Source organism: Sitophilus oryzae, unplaced genomic scaffold, assembly GCF_002938485.1.
Source record: "Sitophilus oryzae breed Bouriz unplaced genomic scaffold, Soryzae_2.0 scaffold_1660_pilon_pilon, whole genome shotgun sequence".
Lineage (NCBI taxonomy): Eukaryota > Metazoa > Arthropoda > Insecta > Coleoptera > Curculionidae > Sitophilus > Sitophilus oryzae.
This window is the reverse complement of record NW_022146348.1, coordinates 1,029,866-1,048,457: the sequence shown is the minus strand read 5'-3', so window position 1 is coordinate 1,048,457 and position 18,592 is coordinate 1,029,866. Positions and strand designations below refer to the sequence as shown.

The window sequence follows — 18,592 nt, the reverse complement described above, 5'->3', positions numbered from 1 at the left end:
AATAGTTTTCTTTTTGCATACAAATGGGCTAGTAATATTATCGTTTTACTAAAAACGATAATATGACTAGCCTGTACATTTTGTAGATTTGTTGTTTTAAAAACAATCTAAAATGTCAATATTCCATAGGTATATTGATAAATGAGGTCTAAATTATAAGAAAATGCATTTTCTATGAAAACTTGAAGGGATAGGTAAAAAATGGTATAATGCAATTTGATAGACAATTAAATTGTGCATCTGATTCTCATAAAATATACAGGGTGTTCCATTTCGATTAAACAAGTTATTGCCGTTTAAAGCTAGTAATTATTTAAAATAAATTTTTAGACACTCTGTATAAGGTAGTATAATTTTTATTAATGCAACACAATAACTGATCAATAAATAAACTTCAGTAAATATGTAGTATTAAAAATTTTGATACCCTCGGGGAAATGAAGCCTTAAAATTTATACTGCAATTTCACAAAATTGAAAATATTTCAAAAACGGTAAGGTTTAAGTGTAATAAATGTTCCATTTAAAAAAAATACAACTTTGATATTTTTAATTTATTTGGGACACTCTGTATCTTGTAAAAATATTTTTAAATTGTAGCTCTAATAGTCCTTCAACGAACTCAAAACTTACAATTTGTAAAAATCTAATCGTTTAGCTACAATACTCCGTGTCGTATGTGGTGAACAACCCTGTATACAGTAGGGTGAATCGAAAAATCTCAAAAATGAAATTTCGGTTTGCTATACCGTGCAAAAGTTGCCTTAGCATAATAAAAAAAATATCAAATTCGGATAACATCATCCGATCGAATAAGTTTTCAAAAAAATACGAACTTGACAGTTTTTTAGCAATTTTTTTCTTAACTTGAGGTTTGTATTTTTTAGTGCTATGGTGCTTAAACGTTAGTAATAGTATTGAGTTTCCTGCAGAAAAAAAGTTGCTATTGCTTATCAATTGTTTTCTATCAGAGTCTGGGTAGTTTTCCTTACATTTCCCTAGTAGTTCGTTATATTGTTCATTTTTTTTATTTCTGTTGCTATATTCTTCGCTATTTGTATTCCATAAAGCTGGCAAAGAATGGTACATTTCAAAGATATTTAAACTCGGGAGATACAACGATCCATTCATAAAACGCTCTAAAACTTCATCACACATTGGTTTGCGAAAATCAACGAGTGCGAAAGAGAATGGACAAAGAAGGAATAGGGTATCGACGCTACGGCAACAATGTAGTTGTTTACAAAGATTAGACGGTTGAGGTCGTTAATTTCCAGTGGCGTGCAGATTGACCGACAGTATTTTAAGAAAATTAAAAAAATAAACATCAATATTTGAGTGTGTTAATATGATAAGTTGCAAAACCCGCCCCAAACACGTTGTTTCGAGATAATAAGCAAAAACTGTTTTAGCAAATGTTTCAAGCGTTAATTTACAAAAAACGTGTCCATTGAGGGGAATTAGGCGGATTGAGTAAGGCAGACTACAAAGTGACATTGGAAAGGTCGGAATAAATCGGCACACATTCTTAATGGTTGGATGGAGGGAAGGGTGTGGGTGGAAAGTGTAGCCACCTCCTCGTGGTGAGTTCTAGGTTATTGTTTAGATAATAATTTAAAATTAATCACATTATTTTCTAAGCAAGCAAAGAGCTGCACATTTGCATGTGTAAACTTGCGGAAAAAATATAAAAATTTGCATTTTTTGCAAATATTTAGACACTTTGCGCGATCGAAAGATATGGTTTAAAAAAGGTAATATTTTTTCTGCAGGAAACTCAATACTATTACTAACGTTTAAGCACCATACTGCTAAAAAATACAAACCTCAAGTTAATAAAAAAATTCAAAAAAACTGTCAAATTCGTATTTTTTTGGCGGTTTGCGCGATCGGAAGATGTTATCCGAATTTGATAATGTTTTTTATTATGCCAGTATACACCTAAGGCAACTTTTGCGCGTTATAGCAAGCCGAAATTTCATTTTTGAGATTTTTCGATCCACCCTAATATACAGGATATTTCAAAAAACGTGCCATCCCTCGGGGGAAATTCCTCACGTATAATAGATTTGTCAATTCTAGCAATTTTTCTTAAATTACTTAAAATCAACTGGGCCACTTCAAAAATGGCATGGGATTTCCTATGATTGCAACGACGATGCACCACCCTGTATAGCCACTGTAAATACTATAATAACGTGAGCGCAACTTTGTCGAGGTGTTAATATACGAGCCCTAACAACTATATGTTGGGACAAGGTCAGATTATGGATTTATTGCCCTGGTTTTCCAAAATGACTGAAAAATATATGTTTAATTCTTTAAATATAAACATAGCCATATATCCTAAACAACTTGACAATATTTTTATGCATTTCTAAATCAATCCATATTTACAGTAGCGGATTTTGTGCATAAAAGGACAAATTTGCTGACAACTAAATCTTGGGACAAGTATTTTTAAATAATTAATATCATCATAGGCGGCTTTGCTATAAACATCACAAATGTCGCAAACTGTTTACTTCAGCATTGACAGCTTGTAAGTGACTCGATACTTTGAGTAGTGAGATTTACTGTAAGAAATTTTAATTTTTTTAATTTTCAATTTTGTTAATTTAATCCAAAGTAATGGTCCGTGGAAAAGCTACAAATCAAAAACTACGCGAAATTATCATTCGTCAATACAGTACGGGAAAAACAATTCGAAAAATTTCTGATGATTTAAGTATTCCAAAAACCACGGTCTTTAATATAATAAAAAAAATACGGCGAATCTGCCAATGTAGACGTTAGAGGTAAAAGTTCGGGAAGGCCAAAAGTTGTATCTCAGAGAGATTTACGAAATTTAGTAAAAATTTGCAAGTCTGCGGGAAGAAGTACTTTTCGCGAAGTGACAGTTAAATGGAATACTGTAGCTGGTTTAAATATATCAAGAGAATGTTGCCGAAAATATATCCATAAATGTTGTCTGGGGTTTTACAAGGTAAACCTTATTTTGTGTGGATAATCAATTACCTGAAGATTATTGATACAAATTCTTATTTAGGCCAAAGAAAAACCGCTACTGACAGAAATTCAAAAGAAAAATCGCTACAATTGGACAAAATCTAAATTATCGTGGACACAAAATGATTGGAATAAGGTCATATTTAGCGATGAGTCTAAATTTGATGTTTGCGTTGGAGATCATCGAAAACGAGTAATACGAAATAAAGCAGAAGCCTTTCATAAAGATTGCTTAAAGAGGGTTGTTAAATTTCCTAAGGGGATTATGGTTTGGGGTTGCATGTCAGCGAGAGGTTTGGGCAAATTAAATTTTATAGATGGCACTGTTACCGCCCAAAAATATCAACATATACTTGAGACCTCACTTTTGCCTAGTGCTCAAGAATTGTTTCCAAACGAAGACTATATTTTCCAACAAGATGGAGCATCGTGCCATTCAGCAAAATCAACAAAAAATTGGTTCGGTAATAATAATATAAAAGTTCTATTCCATCCTTCAAGTAGTCCGGACCTCAATGTTATAGAAACTGTGTGGTATAAAATGAAGCAATATTTAAGAAACCACTTCAACGAACAATTTTTGATTTGCAGGCAAAACTGCAGGAAATTTGGGATAATTTTTCTCCTCAAATGTGCCAATCTTTGGTAAATACAATGCCATTAAGAGTTTAGGCAGTTGTTAAGGCGAAAGGTGATGTAACTCCGTATTAAACAAATTTCTTATTGTGCTGTCCCAATATATAGTTGTCAGCAAATTTGGCTTGATTTTGTCAAAATAAGCTATTATCAAAGTGATTTATTTGCAAAGTTATAAAAATATAGTAAAATTGTCTAGATCATATTGTAATGTTTGAATTTAGAATAATAAACAAAATAAATTGAGTCGTTTTAACAAATTACTATTTTTATTGCAAAAAGACCTTGTCCCAACATATAGTTGTTAGGGATCTACGCCGATCGAGGGGCAAGGCGTAGGTAGATCGGAATGTATACGTATAGACGAGTTGCGGAATTTTGGCTTTTTTATATCGCAATTTGTAAACAGCGCTTATTTGTAAACAACGACCGATTTTAGAGAGGTATTTTAGATAACAAACGATATTTAGAAATGTTTTGACACCCTGGAAATACTACCACCGATCATGTCATTGTTGCAACTTGCAACTGCGTTAATACGGCTTGCGGTGACCGCCTCATACTCTTTCAGATATTTAGCAATAAAATAAAGAAACCTGTTATTTTTAAGATGTTATTTTAAGCTGTTTTTTATAAATAACTATAACAGTTTCAACTGTCATCTAAAAATAATAGTTTTGCCCATCACTACAAATTTATTCAAATTTTGTATTTTTAAAGTATCCAGAGTTTTTCAAGAAAGTCTCTTTTTAGATAATATAAAAAAAGCAAAAAGATTAAGTATCATTAATCTTTTTGCGTTGTATAACTCTACTGATTCATTTGTGTTAGTAATTTATATAGGTAAGTATGATGTAAAAAACTATTACCGGCATTGTTTTTACTAATTCTGCTCGAAATTTGGTTAGTTTACATTTACGGATTGAAAAGTTCACTATGATCAGCATGTATCAAATGTTAGCAAAAAGTCCTATATTGCATTAAAAACTTTATATGCCAATGGCTAAACTTCAAAGTAAGGATAAAGCTTTGTGAATCACATGTATCTACTATCAAAATTGTAGTACAATTTTGATGATATTATCATAGTAGAAGGAAAAGAGTAGTTGCACTCTCCCGAATATTTTCTGCCAGTTTTTACAATCTGTCGAATATCGGCAGATTGCAGAGCAACTGCAGTTGAGTTCCATCCGTCGACCTGCGAGGTTCGAGCATTGCGTCCCAGCACAGAGACGGATTGATAAAAAATGAGTGCCTTACTGTATTGGTTGTAGCCTGTTTCAAAAAATTGTGCTTTGAGTTTTTTTTTGAGAGTCATTTGTGATCATGTTTGTGTTCAGGTTTATTTAAACCTCAATTTTTTATCGATTTTACTTTTGACAACCATCCCTTGCTTGCTGTTTAACGAACTGCGCCATCATTGAACAAAAACTTGAGAGTACCGAATGTACCAAAAAAAACTGGAAATCCCGGTTCCTTAGAGGCATGGTACCGAAATTACCGGTTCCGAAAAACAGCTCCGGTTCTGGGAACGCTATACCGTACCATACAAGGAGTAAAGCTACCAGTTTCCTTATACTATGATAGTTATTATCCAGTACCTTGTAACTATAATTATTATTGATATATCAAATTAAGTTGGATTTGTCAAATTAATAAGAATTATTTATCGTCGAGATCAACAATTATTTTTATTTTTTATCTCACTCGGTTAAATTTGAGTAGGTAACTTTGATTAGCTAGATTTCGCACTTAAAAATGTTTTATTTCTTTCATTGCAGTTTATGTTATGTAAATAAAAACATTTTTAATAAAGATTATTATTATTATTATTATTATATAGGAAATATACCTACACTCTGGCCCTTATTGACTTTCAGTACTGCCTGTTACTGTCAGATAAAATATTAATATTTCTGTATTATGTACGTTTTTATCAAATAAATTTACATTTTAGCCCTTGTAATCTAAAATAGGCTACAAGTTGTCATTTAAAGGTGCGTCCAGAACTGACGAGACGAGAGCGAGGCAAGAGCGTAACAAGAGCTAGACTTCTTCTATCAATCTTTTGAGGCAAGCCTGCCACGAGACAAGCGAGTTGGATCATAGTGAAAGGAACCCAAACACATATTAAATTGTAATTGAATGTAATGAAGCTACAACCTAACCTAACCTTTTTCCACCATTGAATTGTAGTAGTGTAGTAGTGTAGGATTGGAAATGAGATTAGCTCTATCTGTGATATTTTTAATGCAAACCTGATTCGAACTAAGAATGAGCCAAGAACTGTTCTATTATAAGTACCAACACTCTCTGTGATAATATTATAGGATAGGTATACCTACTTATTTTGTTATGTTTCATTTTAATTTTTTGTTGAGTGTCAAACGTTTTAGGCATTTTGTATCTTGATTTGGAATTTAATTATTGAGATTTTTTATATTGTTAGTAATTACCTGTACTTGCTTTGTAACCGGAATGTATTTCTGTTAAGATTTTAATAAATAAATAAATATATAAATAGGGCTCTTGCTAGACCTCTCCACACTTAGCGAATTTGCAATGTCTCGCGCTCTTCTCCTCAGGTCTGGACGCACCTTAAGATATTAGAAATAACTCATCAGGTCACTCATTAAGAGTTGAAGGATGTTAGTATGTTAAAAACATTAAATTATCGCATAAGCTGATATCAAAGATGAAAGTTTGCCCTTCCAAATGTTATACTTAATTTATGAACAACTTACCCTCATCTCGACAACCTAATGACATACTTCTTTTAACTGATTTTCTTGAATCTACTGATGCACTTCTTTTTCGACTTCTAGCCTCCGATATCACTCCCTTTTTAATCGATGTATGGTTCGCGGAGCTTTTTATTGATTCTAATGTATTAGTTAAATCAGAAAAAGCTACTGTAGTTTCTGAAAAACTATTGAATGCACCACTTTTCTAAAATTGTTAATATGGCAATAAATAGTTAGCACAAAGAAATGTGATATTACTCACAATATCTTTAACAGTTGCATTTAACATAGATTCTCTTATACTTGCTTTTTCATTCATATAAGCCAAAGTAATTGATTGTAATTTTTCTTCCATTTCCTTTTCCAATAAAGTTAAATATTCTGTCTCTAAAATATTCAATCAAAAGTTTAATCATAGAAGTACATTTAATAATTAATTTTAAGTAAATTTACCTTTATCCTTAATTAACAATATCAAATCTTTTTTGTTTAGACGAGCAGCATCTATAATTTTTTTATTTTGAGTCCGCTTGGTTCTCGGCATCTAAATAATAATAGCAATTTATGTAAACATTTTATCAACATATAAATATGAAAAATCGTATAGGTAAACTAAAAGACAATACTTACTTTAGCTGAAATGTACCTAGTATTATTAAAAAAATGTTAAAAGAAAAAAATCAGGTATTATAAAAGTGTCTTTCAAAAATGTACCATGAATTGTACCCAGCAAAATAAACAATAAAAATAAACGGCGCTTTAACCAGTGTTGCCAACAATTTAGCCACAGAACATAGTTTAGCGCTTTATCCAAAAAATCTTGGTGGATCTCAAGGATGGATCTTGGTCTCTAGCAGATCCTTGGATCTTTTTACGTGTTGACAATGACGTTTTTCTATATTCTAAGGTAATAGACAGTTTGACAGGTGTCACAGGTTATGTTTGCTTGTCAACATCTTGTCAAAAATGTGCGCCAAACTCTAAACTGGAGAAATATCTTTCTTTAATACTATTTTGTTTTGCACTATTAATATTATTTAATTGTTAACAGAAAAAATGGATCTTCTTGACGAACCAGAAACGAAAGAAATATACGATAAATGTAAATTCACAGTTAAAGTATGGGAACATAAATTTATTCGAAAACATAATCGTATGCCTTCAAAGGTACGTTTTTCAGATATACTTTTGCTATTGCTTTTTCATTTTTATTAATATTTTACAGTTGGATATACGAGAAGCTCCGTCTAAAGTAAAAAGTGCCTATAGAAAATATTTTCAACTGAAAAATTCTGCTTTAGAACAGAGTTTTAGAGATGTCGAAGGTTTTGAAAATTTCAGTCAGAATGAAGATGATGAATTGGCTGAACTACAAATTTTAAAGGAATATGCAGAAAATGAACAAAATATATTATGTCATAATATAGAAAATCGAGTTAGTCCAAATTCTGTAGAGAATGAAGAGAATACAGCAAAGTGTGATACTATATGGAATGTTCATTTAAACAAAAATATCGATTCAGATATGCATCAGGTAACAAGAAACGATAAAGGTACATCGAATCCCGTTAATTCTATTACCAAGAAGTTATTTTGTGGATCTAAATTTAATAAACGAAATCCTCGAAAATCTCTATCTTTTACACAGAAGAAGAATAGCGATGTGAGTTTTGATTGTTCACAATTTTTATCTCAACCCGAGACCAGTTTTACAAAGTTTGAATCGGAAGAAGCATTAAATGTCTTCCATTCTGATGATAAGATATTTTATTCACAGGAACGTTTTAAAAGTTCTGAATTAAAACGTATTACATCTTCTGTCCCTATTAGTATTGTTGACAGTGTGTTGGAGAATAGACAGACTTCATTAAAAAAAATTGATACTGGATGGCTTAACAGAGTCACCGAAAATATAGGTAATTCTTTGAGTCTTAGCACTGATTCAGAAAAACACATATACAGCAATAATATTCAAAATGATGTAATGAAGACAAAGGTAGATTATGATAGTGATGATGTTATAGAAAAATCAGATGACGAGCAAAATGTGTCAATATTTCATGTCGCAAAAAAATCAAAAGTATCTTATGAATGTAATATACATACAGATAAAAATGAAAGTGTACCTGTTTTAAATGTTCGAAATAATATCACTATTGATGTACCAGCTTCTCATAAGTTTTCCTTACAATCTGTTGAAGATAAAAATAATGAAAAACCAAACGCACTAGAAAAAATTACTAATGACACTAAAAATGTGGTAGACAATTTGATTTACGATAATCAGTTCTCTCAGTCTAGTAATATAAAGATGGAAGATAAGCAATTAAAAAATGAAAGTAATATAAAAAATAAGATTGTAGATAACAATATTGTTTCAAATACGAACAAATCTAAAAATGAAAATATTAGTTTACGGAGATCTTCGAGGAAAAATATTGCCAAATCTAGTTTTGAAGAATTATCCAGTTCTGAAAAAGATCCCTTTGATTCAGATGATTCTGAGAAGGATCCAGACTTTTCAGTACAAAGTGAAACTAAATTACCCAATAATCAACACTTTGACTTTGGAGATTCCACTGAAAGTAACAGTAATATTAATGAACTCGATAAAAATACAAAAAAAGAGCCGAGTAATAAACATAAGAAAAGGTCAACTAAGAAAACAGTCAGAAAATCAGCCAAAAATGAACTATCAGAAAATCATTCTGAAAACGACTGTTCATCAAAATATGAACTAGAATTCAGTATAAAAAGAAGGATCGTAAAACCTAGATACAATGCAATAAAAAATATCTTTAAGGAGAATATTGCAATGGATAATAAAGAGCATTCTACAGTGTGCAATGAGAATCAGACAGATACAACTATAGTAAAAGATAAAAAGCAACAAGCTAAAGAAAAACTGGAACAGAAAGTATCATCTGGCATGCTTAATGACAATTTTGTAACATTAAATTTAAGAAAAAAAGTATTTGTTAGAGGGAAGAAAGGCAAAAACTTTTCTAAAATGAAAAAGGCGATGTGGAAAAGTAAAAAGAAAGCATTATATGGACCGGATATGGATATGGGTGGTTGTGATGGGGGCAAGTTGATGTGTTTTAATTGTGGCCAAGAAGGACATTTTGCCCGCGCTTGCAAAGCAGGAAAAGGTAATTTATTGTTCGATAAAAAAACATATCTTAACTTAATGTTGCATAGGGTATAGTGGTGGGCAAAACTAGTATTTTTAAATAACAGTTGAAACTGTTACTGTTATTTATAAAAAAAAAACAACAACAGCTTAAAATAACAGGTTTCTGTTACAGTTGAGGGTTGGAACCTTTGGTGTTATGCTGGATTCAGAGTTCCGTAGCCGTAAGACGTAAGCCGTATCGTTAGCCGTAAGACTTAAGACGCAAGGAAACCCATTCATAGTTGCCGTAAGACGTAACGATAACTTCATCGTAAGCGTGCGCATTACCGTTTTTAATAGGTTATGTTGTTGTTTGGGTTGTGAATGTTGTGAATAAAACTATAATACTCCTTATTTATTTTGTTATTATTAATTTAATTGAACTAAAATGGACACGGACAATTATATTTTCGTTGCCGAAGTGAAATATCTGTGAAATATAAAAGTTGTAGAAATGGCTACCGAGTACCACCGAACCTAGCCGACAACACCCGATTCGATAAGACGTAACGTAAGAATTAAAATTGGTTCATTTCTTACGTCTTACGGCATACGGAGATCTATGAACGCAATCGTGTGATTGTGAAGGTCGATATCCCTTACGTCTTAACGATACGGCTTACGTCTTACGGCTACGGAACTCTGAATCCAGCATTACACAGCAAAATAAAAACACTAAATCACCACAATACACCAAAACACTTTTACTTTTACACTGGACGCGTGTTTCGCTAACCATGTTAGCATCATCAGCAGATGATTATAAAGTACAATCTACAAGTTGAGCGTTTATATACTCGCTCAGTGGGCACTGAGTGGGCGTGGCAAAATCTAGCTAACCGAGTCAGAGTCCACTGAGCGTAACAGTTAGATTTCCGCCACTAAAGTAGTAGGAACAAAGAACTTGAAGGAATTGGACCGTTGTCTCTGTTCATACTATCTTTACATTTATTAATTTTGATGCTTTCATATGCATCTAATTGCCTGTAATTTGAGACTTGTTTAAGTAATTTTAAGTTATTAAGATCTGCACAATGTTCTTTATCAACAATATGTTCGGCAACGCAACATTTTTCAGATCTACCATATCTTATCTGAGCTAAATGTTCTTTAAATCTAGTTAATATTGATCTTCTAGTTTGTCCAACATATTTCTGATTACAATCTTTACAAGAAATTTCATAAATACCCGACCTTTCCAGTAGAGGTGTTTTATCCTTTGGATTACCTAATAATTGTTGTAATTTATTATTAGCACTATACACAAGTTTATAATTGACATTCTTAAAAAATCCTTTTAGACCACGGGATAACTGTCTATCAAACGGTATTGAAAAATATTTTGACGTATCTTTCTCCACTTGAAAAGTCGAATTTTCAGAAATCATTAACCTATACCTACGTCTTCTAATTATTTTATCAACTAGTGAAGGAGAATATCCATTACACTCAGCTACATTCCTAATGTAATCTCTTTCTATTTCATATCTTTAGTTGGAAAGTGGAACACTAAGTAATCTATGAACTAAGAAATTTAAACTAGCCATTTTATGTTCAATACTATGATATGATTCATTAGGAATATATCTGCGTGTAGTGGTATTTTTCCTATAGATATCAAATTCCAGGCAATTATTAGTATTTCTAATAACTAATACATCTAGAAATGGTAATCTGTCGTTGTTCTCAATTTCATGTGTGTAAATTTAATGGAAGGAAAACGATTATTTAACTTAGAAATAAAATTATCTATGGTGTCTGAATGTGTGTCAAAACATGATTAGCGAAACGCGCGTCCAGTGTAAAAGTAAAAGTGTTTTGGTGTATTGTGGTGATTTAGTGTTTTTATTTTGCTGTGTAATGCTGGATTCAGAGTTCCGTAGCCGTAAGACGTAAGCCGTATCGTTAGCCGTAAGACTTAAGACGCAAGGAAACCCATTCATAGTTGCCGTAAGACGTAACGATAACTTCATCGTAAGCGTGCGCATTACCGTTTTTAATAGGTTATGTTGTTGTTTGGGTTGTGAATGTTGTGAATAAAACTATAATACTCCTTATTTATTTTGTTATTATTAATTTAATTGAACTAAAATGGACACGGACAATTATATTTTCGTTGCCGAAGTGAAATATCTGTGAAATATAAAAGTTGTAGAAATGGCTACCGAGTACCACCGAACCTAGCCGACAACACCCGATTCGATAAGACGTAACGTAAGAATTAAAATTGGTTCATTTCTTACGTCTTACGGCATACGGAGATCTATGAACGCAATCGTGTGATTGTGAAGGTCGATATCCCTTACGTCTTAACGATACGGCTTACGTCTTACGGCTACGGAACTCTGAATCCAGCATTACACAGCAAAATAAAAACACTAAATCACCACAATACACCAAAACACTTTTACTTTTACACTGGACGCGTGTTTCGCTAACCATGTTAGCATCATCAGCAGATGATTATAAAGTACAATCTACAAGTTGAGCGTTTATATACTCGCTCAGTGGGCACTGAGTGGGCGTGGCAAAATCTAGCTAACCGAGTCAGAGTCCACTGAGCGTAACAGTTAGATTTCCGCCACTAAAGTAGTAGGAACAAAGAACTTGAAGGAATTGGACCGTTGTCTCTGTTCATACTATCTTTACATTTATTAATTTTGATGCTTTCATATGCATCTAATTGCCTGTAATTTGAGACTTGTTTAAGTAATTTTAAGTTATTAAGATCTGCACAATGTTCTTTATCAACAATATGTTCGGCAACGCAACATTTTTCAGATCTACCATATCTTATCTGAGCTAAATGTTCTTTAAATCTAGTTAATATTGATCTTCTAGTTTGTCCAACATATTTCTGATTACAATCTTTACAAGAAATTTCATAAATACCCGACCTTTCCAGTAGAGGTGTTTTATCCTTTGGATTACCTAATAATTGTTGTAATTTATTATTAGCACTATACACAAGTTTATAATTGACATTCTTAAAAAATCCTTTTAGACCACGGGATAACTGTCTATCAAACGGTATTGAAAAATATTTTGACGTATCTTTCTCCACTTGAAAAGTCGAATTTTCAGAAATCATTAACCTATACCTACGTCTTCTAATTATTTTATCAACTAGTGAAGGAGAATATCCATTACACTCAGCTACATTCCTAATGTAATCTCTTTCTATTTCATATCTTTAGTTGGAAAGTGGAACACTAAGTAATCTATGAACTAAGAAATTTAAACTAGCCATTTTATGTTCAATACTATGATATGATTCATTAGGAATATATCTGCGTGTAGTGGTATTTTTCCTATAGATATCAAATTCCAGGCAATTATTAGTATTTCTAATAACTAATACATCTAGAAATGGTAATCTGTCGTTGTTCTCAATTTCATGTGTAAATTTAATGGAAGGAAAACGATTATTTAACTTAGAAATAAAATTATCTATGGTGTCTGAATGTGTGTCAAAACATGATTAGCGAAACGCGCGTCCAGTGTAAAAGTAAAAGTGTTTTGGTGTATTGTGGTGATTTAGTGTTTTATTTTGATTGTTATTGCTGATAGGCAAGTAAAATTGTCTTTGAAGAGTTTTAAAACGTAGGAAAAACAATGAAAGTACACATTTAAAAATATTAATAAAAATAAATAAGTAACTGAGACTTAATAACTAAATGCTCAAACTTACAAACTTACTTACAAACTTACAAACCTACTTACAAAACAACAACTTTAGATTATCGATGGTTATCGAAATAATAGAATACATAGAATTTCGTCGCGATGCAGAGCGCCGACTTCGTTTCACGAGCGGTCGATCTCTACGTGTCGTTATTTTTTAGAAGTAACAACGGTTGCCTTATGCTATTTCTAAATAACTGTTATAAAATAACAGATAGTTAAATAACAACCCATCTCTAATAGGTGATGGATTATTACCAATATTGAATGAAGAGGAAGAAGAGTGTCCTTTTCCTACTCTAGAGGAAGCATCGAAAATGGCATCGGAAAGTGCATTAAGCATAAGAAAGCCTAAAATTGCTGCTGCAGCTGAAAATTCTGGTAACTTGGATGAACTGACGAATCCTGCCGACTATACTAATGTAGACGATCAAGAAGAAGACCAATTGTTTGAGGATGTAGATTCCGAAGTTTTATTGGCTGAAATGTTAAAATTGGAAGAATACGTTCGGAAAATTGATGTTCAGTCATATATGGATAATATTAAAACTGTTGCTCCATATTATAACTTAGATGAACTTGGAGCTCTTAAGGGTAAATATGCATTTATTTTTTAAGATATACTGATTAGTAGGGTTCAGAATCGGGAAATCCCGGTACCGAAAGTACCGGGAATCCGAAGTAATTAAGTACCGAAAAAATCGGGAAATCCCGATTCCCAAGAGGCGCGGTACCGAAAAACAGCTCCGATTTCGGTAACCCTACTGATTAGTAATCATTCACCAAATGTTTGTGCATATTTTGTGCAAATGTCGAAATTACCAGGACTTCAATCACATAAGACATTAGGGAGTTTTCGTTGCTTTAAAAAAATTCAACGGTACGGTTAACGGATACGTAACCATAACCGCTATTTTGACAGATAAAAAAACAGTTTTCGGACTTTCGGTTCATCGGTTCGGAGCCGACATACGATACGATAACCGAAAACTGACAGCTAAGCACAGACCGTAGCGTAGTGTTTTGATTTTTGTATTGTTGTTTGATTTGAAAGTGCTTTATATGACTTTATTGGGTATCGCTATATAGGATGGACAATTTAATTTTATTGGACTCTAGTGATGAATCGGATTTGGAGGATGCTATGCTGTTGGAAGGGTTTGAAAACAACATCGAATATCGAGCAGAACTTTATGGGGAGTTCAACCTAGAAATATTATCTGACCAAGAGTGCAAAGCTAACTTCTGCTTTGAAAAAAAAGACATTCCTCGATTAGTTGAAGCACTAAGAATTCCCAACGAGTTTAACATAGATAAAATAAATAATTAAAACATAAACAAAATAGAATGACGTTAGGTTAGATCTGTATTTTTCAATGTTGTGTTTCTACTGCGCATGCGTACCGCTATGTTAACGGCTTTAGCTAACGTCCGTAAAATATCGGCAGCTAGCGGTTACGATATACGATAATCGAAATTGAAATGTCAAAGTTGTCAATTAGCGTTAACCGGAATTGCAATTTGTAAGCAACAAAAAAACTCCCTATTAAACACACTACACAACAATATAAAATACAAACAATTAAATTTGTGAAGCTAACTGAGTCATCTGTATTCCGTTGATCGTTAAAACAGATTTTTTGTAGACTTTATGTAGTGTGTTTAATGTCTTGTCCAAATAGATGTGTTGTAAGGCTATTTCTTTGGTTCTGTGAAAAATAGCCTTATTGACGCCCAGTGGTAGATCTAGATCTCTCGGGCGCCACCTCTATTATTTATAGTGGTAGAGGTCCACGTTTGCCAGTACGGGTAGCCTTTAAACAGTGGAGACTCCAGGTATGAAGGGGTGCAGGTAAAGTCAAAATAAAACAATCAGTTTAAATTAAAATAATATAAACAATCTTTATTAAACTCAAATTCGTTGAGAAGCAGCCGTAAAATCTTGGCTCATGGGTTTCGCGCAAAATGGCGCGGGGTAAGATTCTACGCAAGCGCGAGACTTTCTATTTTCTAACCAAGGGCGCATGTGCGGCCCTGAAATGCAGGCGTAGATGGATGGATGGCTCACCCTAGTATTTGCGGTCGGGGAATGTACTGCGCATATGTTAACTTTCGAAAGACGTCTGGTCCTAACACAGCGCTTCAGTCAGCTACGCAGTGTCTTGTTACTTTCTAAAAGAAAAACGGGCACCGCATGCGCACCGGGATGCAGACGGCAGGCGGCCTCCTGACGTCTGTCGGGTAGCGCAGTCGTGGCAAGATTGCGAAATCAAAAAGTTACTAGTTAAATCCTTTCTTAACCCGGAGAAGAAACATGTCGTTCGTTTGTTCACTAGCCCACAATCCAACCGTACGTGAAAACAGCACCCCACGGTCAAAATTGTAGGTTTTTCACGCTTTCCCTTCAATCACGGATGGATTAGGCACAGGAAACGCCTCCCGACAGTACTTGTAAAAATACTGACCAGAGGACGCTACCTACTGCTCTTCATAGTCGGCCACCTTTTGAAACACAGAGAACGGCCTTTCACAATTTAATGTAAAGCCGCTCACCACTTTTCCGAAGGCGTTGGCTAGGACACACGTTCACGTGATTGAGCGAGGAAAACAGAAAGGAAAGTTCGACAAGATTCACTTGATGAACAACGTGGCGTAGCACTACACTAGAACAGACACTGCGCAAGACAGGATTTTACGGAGAGTGCGGAGAGCAGTCGGGTGCGCAATTTCTACAAAACGAGGCTTTCTATCGAATTTTATCTTCGGCGGAGCAGAGTAGAGCTGTCGTCTCTTCACCAAACCAGGTACCAAGCAACTGACGACTTTTGATTTTCTAACGGTACTGCTCTCGTCTACAGGAGTGGGGAAAGCAGCACACAGTGGGGACAACGGCGCGCGCCGTATCCCCGCGAGTATCTATCGATACGAACCAAGACTCTACTACTTGCTTTTAACAAAATAATTTGATAATTAAAAGCTAATTAATTTAATCACTACAAATTAATTATCACAAAAATTAAGTAACATCGTTACAGTGTAGTGTTCTTGATTTTACCCGTGCTATCAGGAGAAGTTGCTTAATTAATTTGGACATAAGGACCTTCTAGCTGAAAATAGCCATGATAAAGACGAAAATACGCGTCGAAACGTCAGCAATTTAAAAAAAAGGTTGTTTAACTCCTGGTACTAAACCTGCTAACGACATTTCATCTGTAACATATGGATACAAATCTACCACACTATAATTATATTCAACTACATCTCTATTGAGTAGGGTTCCCGGAACCGGAACCGGAGCTGTTTTTCGGAACCGGGAATTTCGGTACCACGCTTCTTAGGAACCGGGATCTCCCGGTTTTTTCGGTACTTTCGGTACTGGCTAATTTTTGTTCAATGGTGGTGCAGTTCATCAATTAGAAAGCAAGGGATGGTTTTTCAAAGTAAAATGGATAAAAAATTGAGATTTTTAATGAAAATAATATCAAATTATTAAGTAATCAGTCATGAAAAATTAACATGAACACAAATAAAGAAAAAAATAGAGGTAACTTAAATTTCACATCAAGCAACATAAACTAACTTAAATGAATTTGAGACAAAAGCCCTAAAATATTGATTCAAAAATGGAATGCATAATAAATATTATAGGAACTTCAAACGAGAAAAGTGGCAAGAATAAGAAACAGCATCGTTACTTATTTAGAAGAGTTTGATTTCGAGCGCTAGAAAGTATCAAAGGACTTTCTCACTTAACAAAAAATATGTTTTTAATTATTATTACCGAGTCCCGAAAGTACCGGGATTAATAATTTCGAGTCCCGGTTCTTTGATGTCTCAACTTGAGTGTGATAGACATAATAGAACACTTAGTTCTATCCATAGACTTAAAATAAAATATAGACTGAGCATCTCATTCATAAATAGCTGGAACATGCGGTCAGACACTGTCTTGTTATTGTTGTGTTATTGTTTTAGGTTATAACGAGTGCGACACGAGCGATAGATAGGTTGTCTCTGTCGTAACGGTCGTTCCCTGACGACTCTGCCGAGAAACACAACACTGTCTTTCATTTCTCAAGTACACCTGAACTCTCCGTATGATAGCCGGGTAATTTTTTTATTTTAATGAAGCTATAATTAAATTAAAAATATATCGTATTTAAACTTTTTTATATTTTATTAAGATTTAGGACAGGTTTTTTAAATAAAAGTTTAGAAAAAACAATTTAGAGTCCAAAAAGGATAAAAATAATAAAATACACGTTATAGAAGAAATTTTATAATTGAAATTAGGTAATTTTTGAAATTAATAATAAATTATAAATTTTAGTCAAACATTTACAACCCCTAATATTAATCAAAACAGGATATATTCCACAGATATAATAGAATCGGCGACAGGGAGAGAAAAAAAAATATGATTGTTGTAATTTTGTTTCTGGTTAAGTGATGTCTTATTATGTAAATTAGAGAAAACATAAATCTGTTCCATTAAAGCAAGGAAGGTGATAGGAAGTGGATAAAATAAAAACTACATTTATTTAACTCGGTACTGTCTTTATTATACCGGGTGCGTCTCAAAAGTGGCTCATCCCCATAATTTTTTTTATTCTCTTTAAACTTATTTCTACATGATTCCCTAATTTTCATGCCTAACATAACGCGTAGGGCTTTTTTCTGAACTTTTTCTGAAATAAAAAACAAGATTTAGTATGTTAGTATATGAAATAAATTAGGATTGATTGACGCATTCAATTGTTTTTGGTCACTTCCTGTTTCACCGGAAATGACTATAACTTTTAATTTTTAAACGGCACCCTCGGTATATTTCTACTTTATTCGATAGAAAATGACACTCTGAATAGAATGACTTCAACTCTGAACGTATTTATATAACTTGCTGAATAGAATGACGTCAACTTTTGACATTTTCGCATATGGTTTAATTGTAATTGTAACACGCGGTTCATAACGACAATTTGACTCGAAATACCAAGTGTGTGGTATCAATATATTCATAAAAAAAATGCTTTTTCCAAATATGCTAATGAGTCACCCTTGTTCCATTTGAAAAAATTGACATATGTATGATTAAAAATACGATTTGTACATCTTTTAACCGGCCTAGACAAGACACGAAACCTATTAGACGATCAAAACTATTTTTTCCAAGGCTCCTTGATTAAAAACTTAGTGGATTGAAAAAAACTGGATTGAAATTTAAAATAGGATATGTTTTTAAGCGACAATGTCAAAAGTTGACATATGATATGTCATTCTATTCAGAGTGTCATTTTTTATCGAATAAAGTAGCAATATACCGAGGGTGCCTTTAAAAAATCAAA

The 18,592-nt window shown here is 33.2% G+C and overlaps 3 protein-coding genes across 4 annotated transcripts in view; 1 reads left to right on the top strand and 2 right to left on the bottom strand.

The window, feature by feature from the left end:
* Positions 1 to 10,215, bottom strand: part of LOC115880898 (borealin-like) — a 13,483-nt gene extending 3,268 nt beyond the window's left edge. The window contains exon 1 of the mRNA XM_030898224.1: positions 9,711 to 10,215. Coding sequence (XP_030754084.1) covers positions 9,711 to 9,848 — 138 coding nt within the window. The 5' untranslated portion in view covers positions 9,849 to 10,215. The remainder of the gene's footprint in view (positions 1 to 9,710) is intronic.
* On the bottom strand, positions 6,014 to 7,165 carry LOC115880897. The gene is made up of 4 exons (XM_030898223.1): positions 7,019 to 7,165; positions 6,842 to 6,932; positions 6,651 to 6,775; positions 6,014 to 6,593 (listed from the first exon to the last, which is right to left on the bottom strand). Exons 2-4 carry the CDS (start codon positions 6,930 to 6,932, stop codon positions 6,369 to 6,371), a joined length of 441 nt encoding a protein of 146 aa, XP_030754083.1. The 5' UTR covers positions 7,019 to 7,165; the 3' UTR covers positions 6,014 to 6,368.
* The window catches only part of LOC115880895 (ATP-dependent DNA helicase Q4), a 43,912-nt gene continuing 32,644 nt past the window's right edge, over positions 7,325 to 18,592 (top strand). Inside the window, exons 1-3 of one of the 2 annotated variants that reach the window (XM_030898221.1) lie at positions 7,325 to 7,555; positions 7,614 to 9,540; positions 13,491 to 13,841. In XM_030898221.1, coding sequence (XP_030754081.1) covers positions 7,445 to 7,555; positions 7,614 to 9,540; positions 13,491 to 13,841 — 2,389 coding nt within the window. In that variant the 5' untranslated portion in view covers positions 7,325 to 7,444. The remainder of the gene's footprint in view (positions 7,556 to 7,613; positions 9,541 to 13,490; positions 13,842 to 18,592) is intronic. The other variant, XM_030898222.1, reaches the window with a different exon arrangement.

Excerpts from the sequence above, each read along its gene's own strand:
- LOC115880897 (XM_030898223.1), bottom strand. The coding sequence starts at position 6,932 with ATGCCGAGAACCAAGCGGACTCAAAATAAAAAAATTATAGATGCTGCT. Across the intron at positions 6,776-6,841 it reads ATTGTTAATTAAGGATAAAG|AGACAGAATATTTAACTTTA; the intron begins GTAAATTTACTT and ends TGAATATTTTAG. Across the intron at positions 6,594-6,650 it reads ATGCAACTGTTAAAGATATT|AAAAGTGGTGCATTCAATAG; the intron begins GTGAGTAATATC and ends TAACAATTTTAG.